This window comes from Prinia subflava, chromosome 2 (genome assembly GCF_021018805.1).
Source record: "Prinia subflava isolate CZ2003 ecotype Zambia chromosome 2, Cam_Psub_1.2, whole genome shotgun sequence".
Lineage (NCBI taxonomy): Eukaryota > Metazoa > Chordata > Aves > Passeriformes > Cisticolidae > Prinia > Prinia subflava.
In genome coordinates, this window is record NC_086248.1 from 6,863,974 (window position 1) to 6,882,722 (window position 18,749).

An 18,749-nucleotide genomic window follows, 5' to 3' on the forward strand; every position below is an offset into this window, starting at 1 on the left:
ACAGCCCTTATTGCTCTTTGGGGATGGAAAGCTATGTTTAACCTGAGGCACTCTCAGGATGCACACAGATCATTATCACTGCAGCATTGCTGCCATCAGACCCACATTGCTGTCCTTTTGCAGAAGATCCAGTCCATAATACCAAACGCACTAAACCACTATGAAAAATTCCTCCTTTCCCTTCTGTCAGGAAATAGAGGTGCTGACTGGCTGTGTGCCAGTTACAAGTACATTTTTCAATAAGGTTTCTTATCATAAATATACTTTTCATTATTTCACGGCCAGATGAAGCCTGGCCATTGCTTTAGGGACTAAGAACTCTTATCAGGCTGTTCCAAGTTTGGCACTCCTCAGTAGAACTGTTGGAATGGCCCAGAGCCCAGAACAAGCTTTTTCCTGTGCTGGATGCTCACTAAAAGAAAATAGCACTGGGGTGTTGCCAGGTGAAGTGGCCAGAGTGTGCCATTGGATTTCCTCAGCTTCTGTTTTAGGCAATACAGCCCAGCTTGGCAAAGACTGCTTATTGCTTTTTTCTAGAAAAATATTGGTGAGGGTAGGTGGCAGAGGTAAGGAATGAGTGTTTGTGTCAAGTGTGGAGCAAAGTGGAAAGGAGAAGGACTCCATTCAACCTCTTCCCACTTACCTGTGGGTATCTCTTGAGCCCTGCAGAGAGACTTGGTGGAAAGTGCCTCAGCATGTGCTGATGCATCGGTGTGTACCAAGAACACAAAAATGAGTGGAAATTAAAGGAGCCACTGGGTCCTTTGTGAAAGCAAAATCTGGTGACAGTACCTCAGGTTGGGCCAAGCCAAAGCAGAGATGTTCCTGTCTCAGAGGTCACTTTTGAAAACTACAGGGTTTTTTCCTTCTCTGTTCTTTCATCTCCCAAACCTCTATCTCTTGCTTACTCCCATAAGGATGAAAAGACTGATCTCAGAAAACGAAGAGCTGAGCCCAAAGCATTGTGCTGAAAGAACCTACAATCTCATCCCCAAAACAAGTATGGACATTTCCAAATCTAAAATCTTACATATCTGTGGATAAGAGGACACCATAAACACAACTTTCCCCACAGAGATACTTAAATTATCAACCTCTTCTAAAATAATGAGATGTCAGGATTATTTCTTCTTCCTCAGCTACTAATCATCCAAGCACATCAAGCATATCCATATAATGCCAGTACATCATTAACTTTTGCTGGATGATTGTCTCTTACTGCCCAAAACTGGCCAGAAATGAAAAAAAAAATTAAAAATTAAAAAAAAATAAAAAATCATTTAAAAAAAAATCAGCAGGCCTGGATGGATCCCACAAGACCCCATTAAGCTGAGAAATCACAGGTTTTTCCTCAGAGAAATCACATGGCAACTCTTGCAACAGCTTTTGTTCTCCAAAGCTACTATTGGCTCTTCCTCCTCCCAAATTAGTGGAACCAGGAATTGATATGCCAGGCCATCTGGCACATCAAAATTCATCTTCACATTTTGTTATCCAGCCCACTGACCCCAGTGTTTCCTCCCACTGACTAATGCCATCACCTCCTAATTGCAGCAGTTACACCTTGTCTGCTTTACAACGCCCAAGAAAACAAATCCTCAGGTGGTTTCAGAGTGAAAGAAAGTCATTCTGTTCTTTAAACAAGAACAGCATTTCTAAGAATAGGGGATGGCACATACATCAAAACAATGAGCAGAGTCCTTAGGATGGAAAGTGAAAAGTAGAAAACCCAAATACACTCATCTCAAACCACTGAGGCCAGCGTGGCTCCCTGGGCTGGTTTAGCTCCATCAAAGCAGTACAGGGAGTTTTACCCAGTGCTCCTCAGGGTAAGGGAGCAACTGCAAGGCTAATCCAGCACAGAGACTCCTTGTAAGGACACTGACAGAGGGTGGTTTTCCAGCTTCACACCTCACACCTCTAATAGGAAGTTTTTAGGAAGTTTCCTGAAAAAAATGTCCTAAAGAGACAGTCAGAAGGAACCAGCAATCATGGATGGGATGCCAGTGATCTCCAGAAGCAGCTGTAATGGAAGTCAGATGATGCATTCCCTAGAAGTCCAAAGCAACAACTTAGGTGAGATGAAGGTCTCTGAACAGTCAAGGAAAAGATAATTCCACTGCTGATGGTACAATCTGTGCCTCAGTTTCTGCATCTGCAAAGTAATGCTATTGGTATTTACTCTCTACATTCATTCTTCGTGAATGATCAATGACTTCTAACTGTGAGTTCCTTTTCATAGATTTATTGAATGTGCTTGAACGCATTAGCTTGAGATCTGCTGGAAATTCAGGACTAGAGGAAGAAGCGGGAAGAAAAATTACAACTTTCAAGTAAAGCTAGAACATTTAGTAAAGTCACAAACAAAAAGCACCTGGTCTGTCTTGCCTTGGAGGTACATCAAGTCCCTGAGGTGTTTAATTTGTGGCCTTGCCTTTTATTACTGCAAGTTTTAAAGTTTCCAGAACAATCCTAAAAGCCTTACTAGACACCAATAATTATTTATCCATTAAGTACTAGCATGATGAAGCTGTCAGACCAAGAATAAAACAGCCTTCCTCAGTGCTGAAAATACAGCAAGCTTTGCTTGTGCCTGGGTATTGGGAAGGCTGGGTCCCCCCCTCACACAGTCAGGCAAGATTTAGATGGAGAACAGTCCGGGAGAGTAAATTCTCACCTCTGTCCACCAAATTCGTGCATGCTCAGTCTCTGTTTAAACACACCATCAGGCAGGTATTTCCCAAACTTTTCCCACCACCTTTCTTTGATAAGTGTTCCTTCCCCATGCCTAATATCCAGGAAAAGTTCTTGCCCTCATTGCACATCTCACCAGGGTTGGAGCACAGCTGAGTTCTCCTATCAAATGAGCCAGACCCCACCTACATGTCAGCTTCTCCACTGTGCAAATCAGGCTCATTGCCACCAGTGGAAAAAAACCTCTAAATGAAGTGATTGCCCCTTGATAGCCACTCCTTCAGAGCAGAAGAGGGGGTTTACATCACTCTTGTTCCTCCACCACCAGGCCAAGTGTTCAGGAAAAGGCCTGATCTCTCTCCCCATCCATCAGTGCTGCCACAGTGCCGATGACACACAGCTGGGATGGAGGAGCTCTGATGTTCTTCAGAAAACTATAGCAGGAAACGGGCCAGAAAGGCCCTGGAACAAGGGACCAGGCATCTGGCCAGCCTCCCTCCCCCTGCAGCATTCTCTAGCTCGGGCTGCTTCGGCCAGCAGACACAGAAATGCAGCTCTGCACTAATCCACCAACATTGACAAGTCTGAGGAGGGCTTTATAAGGCAATTCCACATCCAACGGGCATGTATATAAGGGCAATACCTTCTCACTCAGGGTACTAACAGTGGCCTGCAGCCTTCTCTAACCCTGCAGAAGAAATGTGGTTTTCAACCAACAGAAAAGTTTTGCAAAAAGGAACAAGTCTGAGTTTAAGTAGAATTCTGAAATCTCAGAATCACAGAATAGTTTGGGTTCAAACAGATCTTTAATCACCCAGTCAAACTCCCTCAAACATTTTTCACCAGATCAGGTTGCCTAAAGCCCCCTCCATCAAAACTTTGAACAGGGATGGGGCACCCACAGCTTCTATGGGCAACCTGTTCCAATGTCTCACTACACTGATCATTAAAAAATCCTCTCTTATGCCTAGTCTAAATATTTTGGTTTAAAGCCATTACTTCTTGTCATGTCACTACAGCCCTTGGCAAAAAAACCTCTCTCTGTCTTTAAGCTCCCTTCAAGTACTGAAAGCCTGTGACAAGGTCTCCCCTGGGGATCAAGGTGGGTCAGGCTGATTTGGTCCTTAATAAGACAAAAAAAAAATTTGAAACAAGATAATTCTGATACTGTACTGGGGAGCAGAAGAGGGTGGACCACATCTGCAATGGTGAAAAAATGTAGTAGAAGTGTTTAATTCTCTACCACCTCCACCAGAAAGGTCTGAGGACAACAGAAAAGGTAACACAGCCCACCATCAGGCCAAGCTGACACAGAAAATGCTCTCACCAGCCACATCTGCCTGGTAAAGGCAGCCAGCCACCATCAGTCTTAGAGGCTGGCAACTCTTGCTGCAGCCATGTCTTATCAAAAGTATTGCAAGCAAACTTCTCACATGTGGAGATTCAACCCTCTGAATTGCTGCTTTTGAGCCTACTGTGATGTTTGGGACTGCAGCAGTGCAAATAAAGGCATCCTTTCCAGGAGAAACTTTATTGAACTAGGCACAGACAAGATCACTCACTTGAAAGCAGAAGACAGACAGGACTATCTATCTAACCAGCTGCTCAGTTTTCTGTCTACTTTGGGAGACCTTTCTGTATTAGAAAATCTTCAGAGAGGCAGCATTATTCATGGAGGAGTACACACGTCTTCATCTTCTCAGCCCCCTAACTATTTAGAAGTCACCACAATTCAGGTAACTGTAGAACCTGGGCTCCAAGAAAACCTGCAAGGACTCAAGCTACAATGAAAGACATATGGAGACAATCAGGAATCATGCAATGAAAAGGGGCAGGCATGAAAACAGAGGCAGAGTCCCACAGATCTCAAGTTCTCACAGTGAGCTTCAGGGCTGTATAGGCAGGGACAGGAGTTTTGTGACAGTCTCTTTAATTACAGGCTCCTCTCACACTTGAATCAAGCTTGGGGCTAAAGCCTCAGACTTCAGGACACCCAAGGATTGTGGCTCCAATTGACTGGATGAAATTTCATTTGACTGCATGTGATTTCTTTCCCACATGCCTCATTCCCCTCTGTGCACATAAAGGATGGAAACCTTGGCAAAAAAACTAAGAGAAATTCAGGGTGGGCATTAGTTACTATTTTTGACAGTACTAAAACAATATATGAAAAGGGGGGTTGGGGTTTTTGTTTTGTTTTTGGTGGGGTTTTTTGGCTGTGATTTGTTTTCCCGAGTTGCAGCTTAGAGGGGGAAAACAGAAGACAATGTCCCATCTGATGCCTGCCTGGTGGAGTGACAGAGGCTGGCTCTGCCAGAGCACTGCAGAAGTTGTGCTTTGGGGAGAGTATTGTTTTTATTTCAGGAGGAAAAAAAAAAGAGGAAATGAGCAATCCCAGAAGGAAAGGGTCTGAATGCTTCCTCAGGCTGCACCATGAAGAAAAGAGATTGCTATTGTCAAAGGATGTTTCATTGTTCTGATCTTTCTGAGAAACCTTAAAATATATCCAGAAATGTAACAAGAACAGAAAACAGATCTGTTTCTTTGGCTGCCCATTTGCACTCGGGCTGGTGAGACACAGACTAAAGCTTAGCAGTGCTAGTTACCCTGGTTAACCCTTGCTCTTGATAATCATATTTAACAAAAATTAAAAAGAAAACACTTTGTACCCATCAGGAGTGGGCATATAGAGAAGCCAACTTTCCCTCATGTCAATAGCCTCACTGGTTTTTAGTGAAATACTCACCAAGTCAGGACTCCTCACCACTTCAGCATCAGCCCCCAGGCTAATCAATAGCAACTAGCCATTACAGTAACAGCCAGGCTCATTTTTCCATTGGTGCCACTTTCAAATATCACACCCACAGTCTGCCCTCCCTGCCAGAGTGCTTCAAGCACTAACTTCCATCCAGGAGTCAAGCTCCTGACTATACCTCCAAGATCAGAGGACTAGGACATGCAGGAGAGGCAAGGGCACAAGGATTTCCTTAAGGATCAGAAAATGGCTCTTAACCTAGGAAGCAGTGGGGTTTACCCTTCTTAGCATCCATAGCAGGGCTCCATCTCATGTGAGCAGCTGGAATCAGCCAGGGCTGCATCTCTAATCTCCCAGAACTAAAGACCTCAGCAAGACGATTGCTGATAACACAGATAGACAGACAGACAGACAGAGTTCCAACACAGCACTGCCACAGCTCAGCACTGCTCCTGAGCCCCAACATCTGCCCAGGAGCCTGCTGTAGGCACACAGCTGTGCTGCTCTCCTGCTGGCACTGCTGTCCACAGAGCCAGCTCAGGACTCTCAGTCCCACCTGCTTGACAAAGCAGCTTGGACATGGCTGCAAACAACTCCTCAGAAGCCAAAAATGGCATGAAGGACAGACAGAACAAACACAGATCACAGGTGAAAAGGTTTGTCTTTCTTTGTCCCCAAAAGAGAGCTTCCTGTGTTCAGATGCTGGGGAGGTTGGTGTGAATAGATTCAGATTTTCTGATCAGTAGATGACAGCAGGGCTGAGAGGCAGAAAAGGATCCTCTTCCTCAAAGGTCAAAGTAGTGACAATTGGCCCTTATAATTCAATACCTTGCAACAGGCAACTTAATCTGTCTTGTACTCCAATGACTTAAATCAAGATAAACATTTTAAAACCACCTTATCGTTCCTATTATGATACCACACTGACCAATCAGTTTGTTCCTTACCCCTTAGCAGGCTTTGCTTGAGCAGAAATAATCACCCCCAGCTCCATCACACAGATGTAGGAGCGCTGGGAAAATGCAGAGGAGGCTGAGGGAACAAAAGGCACTTCAGACCTGCTGGGGTCAGAGTGTGTATCTGTATGGGAGGTTGGACTCATCACTAATCCAGCTCTGTTTCTAATGAGATTGGTTCCCATTACGGCAAAAGGAGATCCATGACTTAATTTGCCAAGGGGACCATTGTCATGCAGCTTAGGGAAGCAAAATAATCTTATCAGTTTGAACTTGAACCTTGCCCTCCAATTACATGGACAATGTTTATGAAAAGAGAGATAAAGAGATTTTCATTTATCCAGCAAGAAAAATGGATTGTCTGACACCAAGCATTCAGTTTCCTGCAGCTGCTGATAGACCTTTACAATCCAGCCACTCAGCTGTACCATTGCCAAATGCACTAACTACTATCTCTGCACATTGACTCTGGACCAAACCCAGGGCAAATGGCACCAAACACATTTACAGTGCAACTTATTGGTACAGCAGAGTCTCTGCTCCTGTAGTAAAGCCAAAGTGAAAGCCTGGGAACGTCAGCAAGCAAATCCAAATCAGAAAAATTTTCACCCCTTCTTGCTGAATGTCTCTCTGCATCCCTCTCCAATCCATCAGCTCCCCTTGGCTGTTATAGAGGCCATCCTCTTCTGGGAGTTCTGCATCCCCCACGCTGCAGCTAAAACAAAGAGCATTATGGCAAATAACAGCCAGGCTTCATCTATTCTTTTTTCTATACAATTCATTCCATCAAAGCTGTTTAGCAGAACAAAACCCCAGCGCTCTCCTTTATTGTGAGGCCAGCAATAAAGGAACATGTGAGCACAGCGTGGGTCACAGATGTGCGCGCTCCTGCATCAACTGTGGAGCCACTTCCTCGCCCAACTCACTTTTATAAGGCTTTAACCTCTTTGAGCTGGAATTCAGATGAGCACATAAACCAGGAAGCAAAGAGTGTTAACACAACAGAAGTGGCCCCTGTACAAAGGATACACGAAGAGACCTGCTTTGGAAACTGTCAGATCAACAACCTCGGTTTCCAAGGGGTTACCCACACAATAAAAATCCAGAGAGAAATAAACTGAACAAATCCCAGAGGATCTATTTTTAGAAATATCACTTGCACTGCAGGATCTTTATTTGTGCCTCTGAATAGACACACATACTTTTTATTTCTTCATTTATGGAGGGACAGAAGCAAGCAAAAAACATTTGGAGGGGGAAATGTCTTCAAAACTTATTTTAAAAGATCTTTTAGAATGTGTTTCAAGGACTGACACCAAATTTGTAACTCAATTTTAAGAACTCTTATCTCATCCCAGATAAAGTAACCCTCAAAGGATGACTGCAAAAAAAAGGAAACCACAACAAAAACTATGCAAAACAAGGCTCTTCTCACAACTGCACTTTATGGCTCAGATCTGCCAGCTGAGGGTTTCCTATGATATCAACCTCCAATTCATATTACACATAAAATACAGGTGTAATGTTGCCCTGTTCTGCGTCTGACTGTGATGGAGTTAATTTTTTGTAGCAGCTTGTATAGTGCTGTGCTTTGGATCCACAACCAAAACAGTACTGATAATATATTAATCTTTTAGCTAATGCTGAATAGCTTTTGCATTGCATCAGCACTTTGTCCCTCACTCTGCCCTCCCAGTGCATACATTGTAGGGTGCACAAGATTTTGGGAGGGATACAGCCAGTCAGATGACCCCAGCCAAGCAAAGAGATATCCCATGCCATGCAGTACCGTGTTCAGAAATAAAACAGAGTGGAGTGGGCTAAGTCAGCTTGGGGACTGACTGAGCATCAGTCTGCCTTTGGGAGGCAGTGGGTGATTGCCTTGGCATCACTTTTTTTACCTTTTTTTTTTAAAATTTCCTCCACCTCCCTTTCATTATTTGTCATTCCGTGAGTTTTCTTGCTTTTACTCTTCCCTCCCTCTTCCCCTGTCCTACTTGGAGGTAGGAAGTGGAGGCAAGCAAGCAGCTGGGTAGGGCTTGGCTGCCTACAGGTGTTAACCCACAACAGTCAGGTGCACTTAACTCTGCATTTGAAATGTTCATTTTAACCCGTGCAGTCCATTTGCACATAGATATTATGATATTGGAGAAGGAACCGTGTACTGAGGACCACACATTTCTTCCTGCTTATCACAGCTTAAGAGAATAGATAAGGGGCTGCTCCTGGAGAAAAAGGTAGATACTGAACAATCTCTGAAATATTGGGCAGTTAGAGTTCCTGATGCCAACCCCTCTGCCTTGGCTCCTTATGTGAGCAATGCAAGTAACACTCCAGACTCCTCCCAGAAGGATAAGTACATCCCTCTCAACAAGCAGAATAGGGTTTAAATGACATAATAGGATTTAAATACCATTACACATACAGGAATAAGGCCCCAGGGCCATAAAGATCAGAAAAAATGAAGAAAACAATTTTAAGGCCACTGTTCAGTGCCCTGGACAACATAGGAATTCCAAGGAAGTAGAGAAAAAGAATGTTCTCATTAAAGAGTAACATAAACACCCAAAGGGCTGCACTCAAGCAGTTAAAACTACCTTCATTTTACATTTCTTAACTGCCAAATGTTTCATTTGAATAATAATACTGTTATTTGAATGTTTCACACAAGAGCTAAACTTTTTCAAAACTGAACTGCAGAATTTTGTCCCACAGCATCCCACAGGCACCGCCAGGGCCACAGCAGCACTGCATGGACAGGCCCCACACAGACCAACAGGGAAGAGATTTCCCAAAGACTGGGGCTAAAACAATAATCCATAACCCAGCCATAGCAGCTCAAGTTACCACCTCTCACTTTAATTGCACTGTCTGCACCCTTCGCCCAACACAACTTTCAGGAAAAACATGTGAGCCAAAAGCCTTTGCAAAATACAGCAAACATGGGAAATTAATGTCAGGAATTGCACCTGCTGTAGAGCACCCTCAATATCAACACCAGCCCACAGTATGATACAGAAATTAGAGAAGAAACATTAGCAAAAAATCCCCACGCTGCTGTGTTTGTTTTCATATTTACTAGTGGGAGTAAAAGCCCACATTAAACCCTTGAGGCTGATACAAAACATGTTGATAGTCTCATAGCAGCAAAACCATAGGCATCTGATAGCAGACAAAAATAAAATAACACAAGCACACAGGGGGTCTCAGAGTAGGTGGTCTGAATGGCCCCTTCTTGATGAGCAGCACTATCAGGTACCCAGTTTGTCAAGGATTTTGTGTATCTCACCTAAAGTCAGCTCCCTCTCACACCCTGAGGATTCTGATTCTTTTATGGGCTGCTGGAGGAGTGAAAAATCTCTCTCCTGGCAAATAGTGTACTGGTATCAGGTCTAAAGTTGGTGCACAAAAGTACACGGTGAAGTTTTTTGATTGTAAATGGCTGATGAATCTCCTCTGAGTCTCTAGGCCTTCTGCTCTAAATGTAGCATTAAAAAATGAAATATATATTTTTAAATCTTTCTTCCTCCTTGTTAAGGATGTGGGATACTTTGCCAACAGCTGGCACCACAACTAAAGTGCTTGGACAACATCTACTGGAAATTCTTCAGCAGCACCTACATCCATCTGTTCATTCAAACACACTTGTGACACCTGAGCACTCACAGGGTTTGCCCAATCTGCAGGTCACATACACACTGCTCCATCTTCATGCAAGGATCCAGGTGGATCCAAGAGGATTGAACTGCAAGCCTCAGCATCCAAAGGAGCCCCATCAACACTGACACCACAGCATCTACCCACAAAGTTCAAGAGCACAGAGTACATCTGAAAAGACTCAGCCAAGATTTGCTTTCCTGTGCAACCCAGAACTACCAATCATCATTGTCTCTCTGACACACACTGGGCTCCAGGCAGCCAGGCACTGCACACTCTGAAAGAGGAGACATTCATCGTTTTAATTACTACAAATGAGTTCATACCCTCAGTTAATGAGCTGAGCCAGGCACATTTGGATTAGCCCAAACCCAGGCTGAGAGAGTCACAACTCACTATCCATCCTCAGGCAAAAGGAACAGCTAAGTAAATAAATAATAATAACAGGTAACCCAAGCAGCTCTCTTATACATATTCCCAATTATTACTCCTACACTAGTTTTAATCTGCAAGAAGATGAGTTGGGATTAACTTCTGTGCTTCTGTTCATTCTGCACAGCTCCTGGCAAGTCAGCAAAGCTGCCTCACAGCTGAGCAGATTTTGGCCTGTAGCTGTCTTTTGGAAAGAGCACAAAAATCCCAGACAACAGCAATGCTGATCAACGAGGCACAGCACTGGCAGGGACACAAGGAGCCTTGTAGTATTGTACCAAACCAACCTGACCAAAAATCCTCTCAACCACTTTGAGGAGCACATTGGGTCTGTTCATGCAGGCAGCCACACACCCTTCAAGGGACACAATCTGTGAAGGTCTTGGGTATTTGTATAAAGAAATTACAAGAGCACAAAAAAACAAATCAAAATGGGTAGTTGCTTTAAATGGTGGGTTGTTCCCCCCCACTCCCAGGGACTGGGACTGCTGTTTTGCAACAGAAAACAGAAATTTCAATCTATACCTGCACAAACATGCCAAGCATAAGCAGCCAGCCTCAAATAAGACATGCAAACAGCCCTGGTGTTGGCCAACTAAATCCCTACACACCCACCTAAACACAGCACAGCCCAACCTTCAGCTCTGAACACCAAGCACTTTGGGAGATCAGGCTGTGTTTAAATTAGCATCAACAAAAGGATCAGCACGAGTGCCAAGTGTAAATACACAGTTTTTCTCCTCCTGCAGATACTAAGCTTATTCTCCCCACTCCCCAGATTAAATTGTGAGTTTAGCTTCTAAGTATCTCACTTGAAAAAAGGATACGTCAAAATTCTCACCTTTTCTTTTTTTAATTAACCAGACTATTTTTGACATATAAAATCTGCTTTCACAGTGCCTTAAGTCAGAGAAAATTTTACATGAGGCTATAAACAGTTGGTTTCTTTAATTCTGCAGCATTTGTATTCCTGATAACACACAGACATAGGAAGAATGCCTCAAGGACAATTTCCTCAAATTGTCTGTGCATTTAGTGGGATACTGGGATAGCTTGAAGTTATTAAAATTACCACAGTAGATTTTTTTTACCTTTTTTTTTTAATACTACTAATTAAATACAATGTTCCTGGTACTAACAAAAGTCTTCATCCTTTTCTGGGTCCCTGCAATTAGTAGATACAATATAAATATTGCCAGTCATCACACAAATGTTGATGTCCCTGAGGTCCCTGAGGTCCCTTGGCTCTTGCTGACAGCTGTGATGGCTAAACCAGTGGATTTCCATATGACAGGAGCCAGATGCACACATATGGCTCTTGAGCTTGAAACCATTGCCCACATGAGGTTTCACACAGACCCCTCATGGGGCATTCTGGCACCCACAGCAGCCCCATCCCTCCCTCCCACACTGTGTCTCCTTTCCCTGGGTCCACAAACACCAACCAGCAGCTGGTTTTTTTGCAGTAGTAACAGCAGTGCCTGTGGTGGCTGCCCAGGACCACAAATACAAGGAATTGGAAACACGTGTTTGTCATCCTGAAGCTCAATTTGGTCTCCTCAGCTGTCAGTAAAAGTCAATGCTGAATATTTTTACAGTCAGTTTTTACAGCAGGCACAGCATTTTCATCACAACTGTTGGGAAAGCCACAGTGCCTTCTAGAGCATGCCTCCAGACAGAGGTGGACAAAAACCTGTATCTTTGATTAACATAGTATTTGGTCTTGGTAGCAGGTTTTATTGTTACCATAAAGCTGCATCCTTGCTGATAAACCAGAACAACTCTCTCAGGCACCAAAATAGCCCCAGCTTCTGTGCTGATTCTTTTCCTGCTCTCCGAAGAGCACCAGATCTGGCATTTCATACCCACCCAAACTCCTACTGATTTCCTTCTCCAACACCTCCCAGCTCTCTGAGGGCTTTAAATTCTTTTCCATTGGCAAACACACATGTGACACAGACCCCAGTTTCAGTTCCCCCCTGTGAGGACCCCTCAGCCATTGCTCCCAGACACAGCCACCCCCTTCAGCTCCCATCCCACACAGCCACATCTCCAGAGCATAATCAGAAGAGGCCAAGTGCTTTTAAACCACCTTTGATGAGGTTTGGGGTTTTGTCAGCTCTGCAAAGGACAATTTCTCTACCCCAGCACAGGCAGTTTGCCCTCAGTAAGCCAAACTGCAGCCCAGGCAACTGTGATGGATTGGGTGGCACACACGGCCTCCAGCTGAGGAGGAAAAGATCACCTGGGGCAGGGACCTCTCTAAGCAGAAACCTGAGGTCCAGTCTACCTCATCACTCAGAGCCCTTTCCCAAGACAAGGTATGGAAGTGGCCTGCATTTGGCCCAGTCTTTAACCAAAGTCTAAAGCATGTCTGTTTGCCCCTGGGGTCAAAAACTCAACCCTCATTACTGAGTTACAATTTCTCTTCCAGTGTGGTGGTGTATCTGCCTTTCTCTTGAAAATGCCCTCTTTTACAGCCTGAAACCTTCACTACATGGAAATCCTGGATCCCCCTTGACACCATGGACCCATTCAGAGCCATTAGGCATTCAGAAGCTGTTAGCATGTAGATTTTGGTGATAATTTGGTGAATGGAGTTGTCAAACAAATTGCCTTTATTATGGACTGATTAAATGCAATCAGGGAGAAGTGCCTTTCCCCTCCCCAACTCCAGCCCTCATCACTCAAACACACTGAGCAAATTAGCAGGGAGGTGGCAAAAGCAGCTTTCACTTGAAACCTGATATTCTTGGGGAAAAGGAAAAAAAAAACCAACCAACCACCACCAACAATAATAACAACAACAAAAAAATCTTTGTGCTTTCAAAACCAAGATGGGCCTCCAGGGAGAGGTTCCAAAAGCTACCCAGGGCTCACCTGCAGGGTGTGGATGGGAGTTATCAGTGTTCATCTGGCTCCATGCCAGATCAGCTCTCTTAAGCAAAGTGCTGCTCACATCCAGCTTGTGCCAAAACCTAACGCAAAGAAAATAAACATTAAAACAACCCCAAGGGGAGCAGCACTACTGGGACTAGTTTTTCTTTCAGCTGGGTTCTCCTGTGTCAGAAAAGGCATGAGCTCCCAGCCAAGCTGTTTCCATGTCTAGAAACCTAAGTTTGGGCTTTGATCCTTGCAGTGGATTCTCTGATGTCGTTCTGCAGTAGAGGAGGGACGTGTCTCCATTTACATGAAACTCGTGGCAATTACTCAGATCTGATGCCACTACCCTTCTGCCCAAAGTGCCTGAAAACAGCAAATGAATGGGAAAATCCTTGAGGAGAACTGGAGCACAGCATGATAACAACATAAGTTTCATTCCTTGCAGGTATGCAGCTGGAAGTGAAATGGTCACCTTGGCAGCAGTGGGCAGAGCAAAATTCAACATGTGTTGGCACGATTTAGCTTCAGAGACAGGAACATGGTGGCTGAGCAGAGCACACAGGATATGAGCAATAGCTGATGACTGAGCTTTCAATGCCTGTGTTTAAAGTTGGCACCAAAGCCTACTTCTGGCCCCATTTTCATCACCTTTGTCCCTCTAAGGAGCACAGCCTGTGCACTGCACCCAGATCACTGCCTCCCAGAGCCCATGCAGAGGAGCTATGGTATAGCTTCCCCTGGCAGGGCAAGGGCATTGCTCTGTCTTGGGCTCTCACTAAAATTAGCAAGGGCTAAAAACAAAGGTGCAGTTTTATCAAACAGTAAGGGTTTTGGAGGTCATTGCTGCTACTGAGATTAGGACTAGAGGTTTATGGTTAATGTACAGAGATTCAAAAGACCAGATTCTTACCCTACACCTCATCACAGTCCTCAAGTATCACCTTGAACATAAGGGTTAAGTGTCACATCAAGACAGCAGGTTCTAAGCCTTCAAACAATCCTGAGCACAAGAACAGATCACAGAATGAGATTTAACCAAGAGTCCATTCTACAAGCAGCCACAGAGAAAAAGTCCAGGTCTACTTAACAAGTGGCTGCAAAGTGCCTGATAACTCCACTCTCTCCTTCAGGATCTGCTTCCTATCCCCACACCCTGCTGCAAACATTAATGTTTAAAGAGCTATTAAAGAAAACAACTTCAAAACTCTTCACATAGTTCAAATACTTCACTTAAAGGAATTTGAATTCTTACATCTCAGATTGCACCAGTCCCCAGCAGGACATGCACTGCTCATGTTCACTTTGTGGCGTTTGAGCTCTTCAAACAGGAGGGATGGAGCCCCAGTGTGAGCCTGCGTGCTCAGGGGTTAGAAATCCCCACCAGCCCTACTTGTGCTCTCTTGTGAGAACTGAGACTCAGTTAATCACATCTCTGGGCACCTTCTCAGGGTGTGCCTTGCCATGACCTACACAAAAATGAAATCTTCCTGCAGATGAGAGACTCATCCCTTGAAGACCCAGCCAGTGGGAGAGTACTGGGAGCAGTGAGACGTGGTTGGGTGTGAAGTTTTTGGTAAGTCTTTTATCCAGCCCTATTGCAGAGCTGCAGAAAGTCGGGTCAGTGCTGCTAACTTATGATCTGCTTAGAGTTCAAGACTGGTTGTCCCTGAGCTTTCCTTCCAGGGCTCAATCCACACACTCTGCCACCACCACATAGCCATGACCTATTACTAACAGCAGCACCTCCTTGGTAATGCTGAGTCAAACCAAGCTGAGAAGCCAGAGAGGTTTTGATGCTATACAAGGTCTACCAGACTGAGCTTAAACCCCCATTCCTCCCCAAAGAGCATCAGCTGCTGTCTCTGGACAGTACTGCTATTCATTTGCAAGCTGGAAAAGCCTTTACATCCCAAAGAGCGGTGTCGTCTCCCTGCAGCACCAACTGCTGCAGAAACCTCTGTGGGATCACAGCAAGCCTTACATTCCTTGGCAGTAATACCCAATAAAAATCCACTCATCTCCCTGGGGTGCAGACAAATTATGTTCTGGATGCATCACCTCTAGGTGGCATGGGATAGAGTAAAGCTATAAGTCTTCCCCAAAGATGTTCACCTGCTCAGTTCCAGTCATGCCAGAGAAGAATTCAGAACATGCTGAAGTGTATATACAAAAGTGTTATACAAAAGTGTATAACAGGCCAGAAACAATTGCAGCCAAATAATGTTAGAAGCTTGCCCCTCTTCCATTCCTTAAGCCAGCTGACAATTAACTTATAGGGATAACAGTGACAAACAAGATGCTCCATCTTGTAGGAAGAGTAGTTAGAAGAGTTACAGGGGCTGCTGCTCCTTCAGAGAGGCACATGGTGCAAACCCTCATGCACTGGAGGGAGATGAATGGGGTCAGTGCAATATGTACTGGGAAAGCATAAGGTGTGATTTGGGAAATGCTGTACCTTTTCCTACACCCTTTCAGCTTGTGGTTACTCAGTTCCTGAGCTTACAAAACTATATTTGAGCTGCTACACACTGGGTACAGCCCTTTCCTGCAGCAAATCATGTTTCCTGTCCTGCAAGGTACAGTCAGTCCAACAAGACTTGCCAAGCCTGCTATCAGAAAACATAGGTTGGACCTGGCAGACGTTTCAACAGTTATGGAAACTCATGGGAGGTTGTGCTGTTGGGATCACAGGCCCTGCCTCAGAGTACAGTCTTGCCACACACATATGCAGGGATATGAGCCACCCCTCTTCTCTCAAAGCATGACAGTTCAGTTGGATGCTACAGAAAACATTATTTTGATAAGAGCAAGCTCCTTATCCATTTTCTAAAAGAACAGCATCTGCTCCCCCTGCCAGCACCACTGAAGCCTATCGGATTTCCTTCCACTGTTCCAGCTATGTTGTACAAACACAATGTAAAGCACCTTTGCCCTGGGACACCTGTACACATTTTAACGCTTGGCAATTTGGCCTGGCTGGGAAAACTTTATCTTCATTTCAGAAAGACAAATCCTTTCCCCACTGCAGCTTTTACTCCCATCATGCCCACTCCATGCACCCCTTCTGCATCAACTGGCTTGCAAGGAGGAGCACAGAGAAAGCTCAGTGCCAAGAAAAGGATAAAAGCACACAGAAACAGGGAAATGCCTCAGTCCCTTCCATTCAGAGGCAGATCTGCCTTGAATGGGAGCCCCAGGACCGATGTGCCCCCAAAAGAGACTGAATCACAGGCAAGCCAGCCCCCTTCAATTCACATTAAAACTTCCAGCTACTGCATATATTCCTTCCCCCACCCTCCACCACAAGCTCCTCCTTTCTAACACGAATTTCTCACAGCACACAGACACATGCACTCCCAGGCAGTGAGCAGCACTGCTGAGATGTGTTGAAACTAAAGTCCAGTGAGGTTCAACCCTTGCAAATGAAACTTTTTAATCAGCAAACTATAATTGGCAGCTCTTATCTACTACAAGAGTTTTGCAAAACACCCCTAAAGAGTATGCCAGGCTGTTTCTTCACACTAAGACCCAAAATTAGAACCAATATCCTAAAAGAAATTTGCCCTCACAGGGCACTCCCAAGCAAACTGATCAGCCCTGCTAAAGTTGCAAAATGAAATCTGGTGTGTTTTCTCAGATCCACATGCACATCCAGAAAGAACAGAAGCAGAAATACAAAAAAGTGACTAATACAGCTATAGAGTTATAAAACTTACACAGGACTCCAGACTTTCAAAGTGTTGGGTATTTACCTGCTGTGTATGACTCAAAACAAGTGCTAACATTTTTAGATTCAGAAAATATTTATAAATGAGACACATTTTCTTGCAGCTTAAGAAAACACAGGCTCAGAACATAATTTGTTCTGTGCATGCACCTCCTTTATCTCAGCTCAGGGGGCTTTTGCAACAATCAGGAGCTGTATTTTAAGAGGAGGGAATTTGGCCCACTACAAAATAATTTAGGTTTGCAATGTTAGCTTTAATTTATGTTCTAAATCTTCCCAGTCTCCTAATCCACCTCTTTTCATTCCTTTGAGAAACACAGCACAAAACCTCCTCAAAACTTATGCAGGTTAATACCATTCCTGCTACAAACTTACACAAGTTAACACTATTATTTCCCTTGTTCCCAAAGTTACTCAGACTAACTTTTGAAATAGTTTTGTTAATTATTGACAAAGGCTTTTAAGAAACTCCAAATCCTCTTACAGAAGACACTTTTCATCTTCAGCTTATTTTTAAAAGAATAAAATTCATCCCCCCATAACTATCCCAGATCTGCTCACATCCCCTTTCCCTGGGCTGCTCCTGAGCCCTGGAATCAGAGTCCCGATGCATGAGCAGCACACGAAAGGATCGGCGCTTCTCCCTACCTGAGAAGTCTGCAGAAGTCTCGGCAAAGTTGCTGAAAGCTGTCAAGCACATGAGTCCTAGGAGGAAGGTGAAGGTGGGAAACACATCTGGGCAGCACATCCTTAGGTGTTCTCACGGCTGCTTTTGTTCCAGAGGAAAGGAAAGCGGTTTCTGCCCCTGCCCAGCACTCCTCATTGCCCGGAGAACAGCGTCAGTCCCATTGCTTGGGAGGCTCGCAGCCAGCGGCGGGGAAGGAAAAGCACTCGGCACACACACACACACACACACACACACATCCCTGGGAGTGAATGAATCCCGGCTGAGGAATGAGACAGACCTACCTGAGCCTTGGCGGAGTTCCCAGGGTCCTAAAAGCCACCTCTTTGCCCAAATTTGCTGCAGATTGTTGGTGTGCAGCTGTCCAGCTGTGGCACTGTGAGCTGCAGTCGGGGAAAGGGGTGCCCCAGGGTCTGGGCTGGAGGAGCCCAGCTATTGTTGGATTAGATATGCAGGGCTCTTGTCTCTGGTGCAGAGAGGCAGAAGGATGAGGGGAATTTTCAAAGCAGGGAGCCCAAAACAAAGCACCTGAATTCACATAGATTTCTGGTATGACGGGTATTTGTAGCTGCTGCTGAAACCAGTGTGAGCAGCAGTGTCCTGCCAGACTGGTGACAGGACAATTCTGTCCCCTAAAGTGGAGGAGACTGCAAAGGCCCAGGGATCAAACCCTCCTGGATCTCACTGCAGGACTGGGACTGGTATCAGCCACCTATCCAAAACTGTCCTTTCTTCTGACAGCAGAAAGCCATGCCAGGCTCCCTCTAATCCACTGGACCCCTCTATCCTTCGTCAAACTCAACAGAGGGTTCTTCAGCAGATCCAGATCTGTGGTTTTCATGGAGCTGTGGAATGGTTTGGGTTGGAAAGGACTTTATAAGTATCTAACTCCAGCCTCCCTGCCACGGGCAGGGACACCTTCACTAGACCAGGCTGCTCCAAGCCCATCCAGCCTGGCCT

General features: G+C 44.8%; 1 protein-coding gene across 3 annotated transcripts in view; it reads right to left on the bottom strand.

Annotated features, from left to right (window-relative positions):
* EVA1A (eva-1 homolog A, regulator of programmed cell death) overlaps positions 1 to 17,908 on the bottom strand; it is a 203,990-nt gene extending 186,082 nt beyond the window's left edge. For 2 of the 3 annotated variants that reach the window (XM_063424129.1, XM_063424118.1), the window contains exon 1: positions 17,753 to 17,908. In XM_063424129.1, the coding sequence (XP_063280199.1) occupies positions 17,753 to 17,852 (100 nt within the window). In that variant the 5' untranslated portion in view covers positions 17,853 to 17,908. The remainder of the gene's footprint in view (positions 1 to 17,752) is intronic. The other variant, XM_063424127.1, reaches the window with a different exon arrangement.
* Between the last annotated feature and the right edge of the window lie 841 nt (positions 17,909 to 18,749).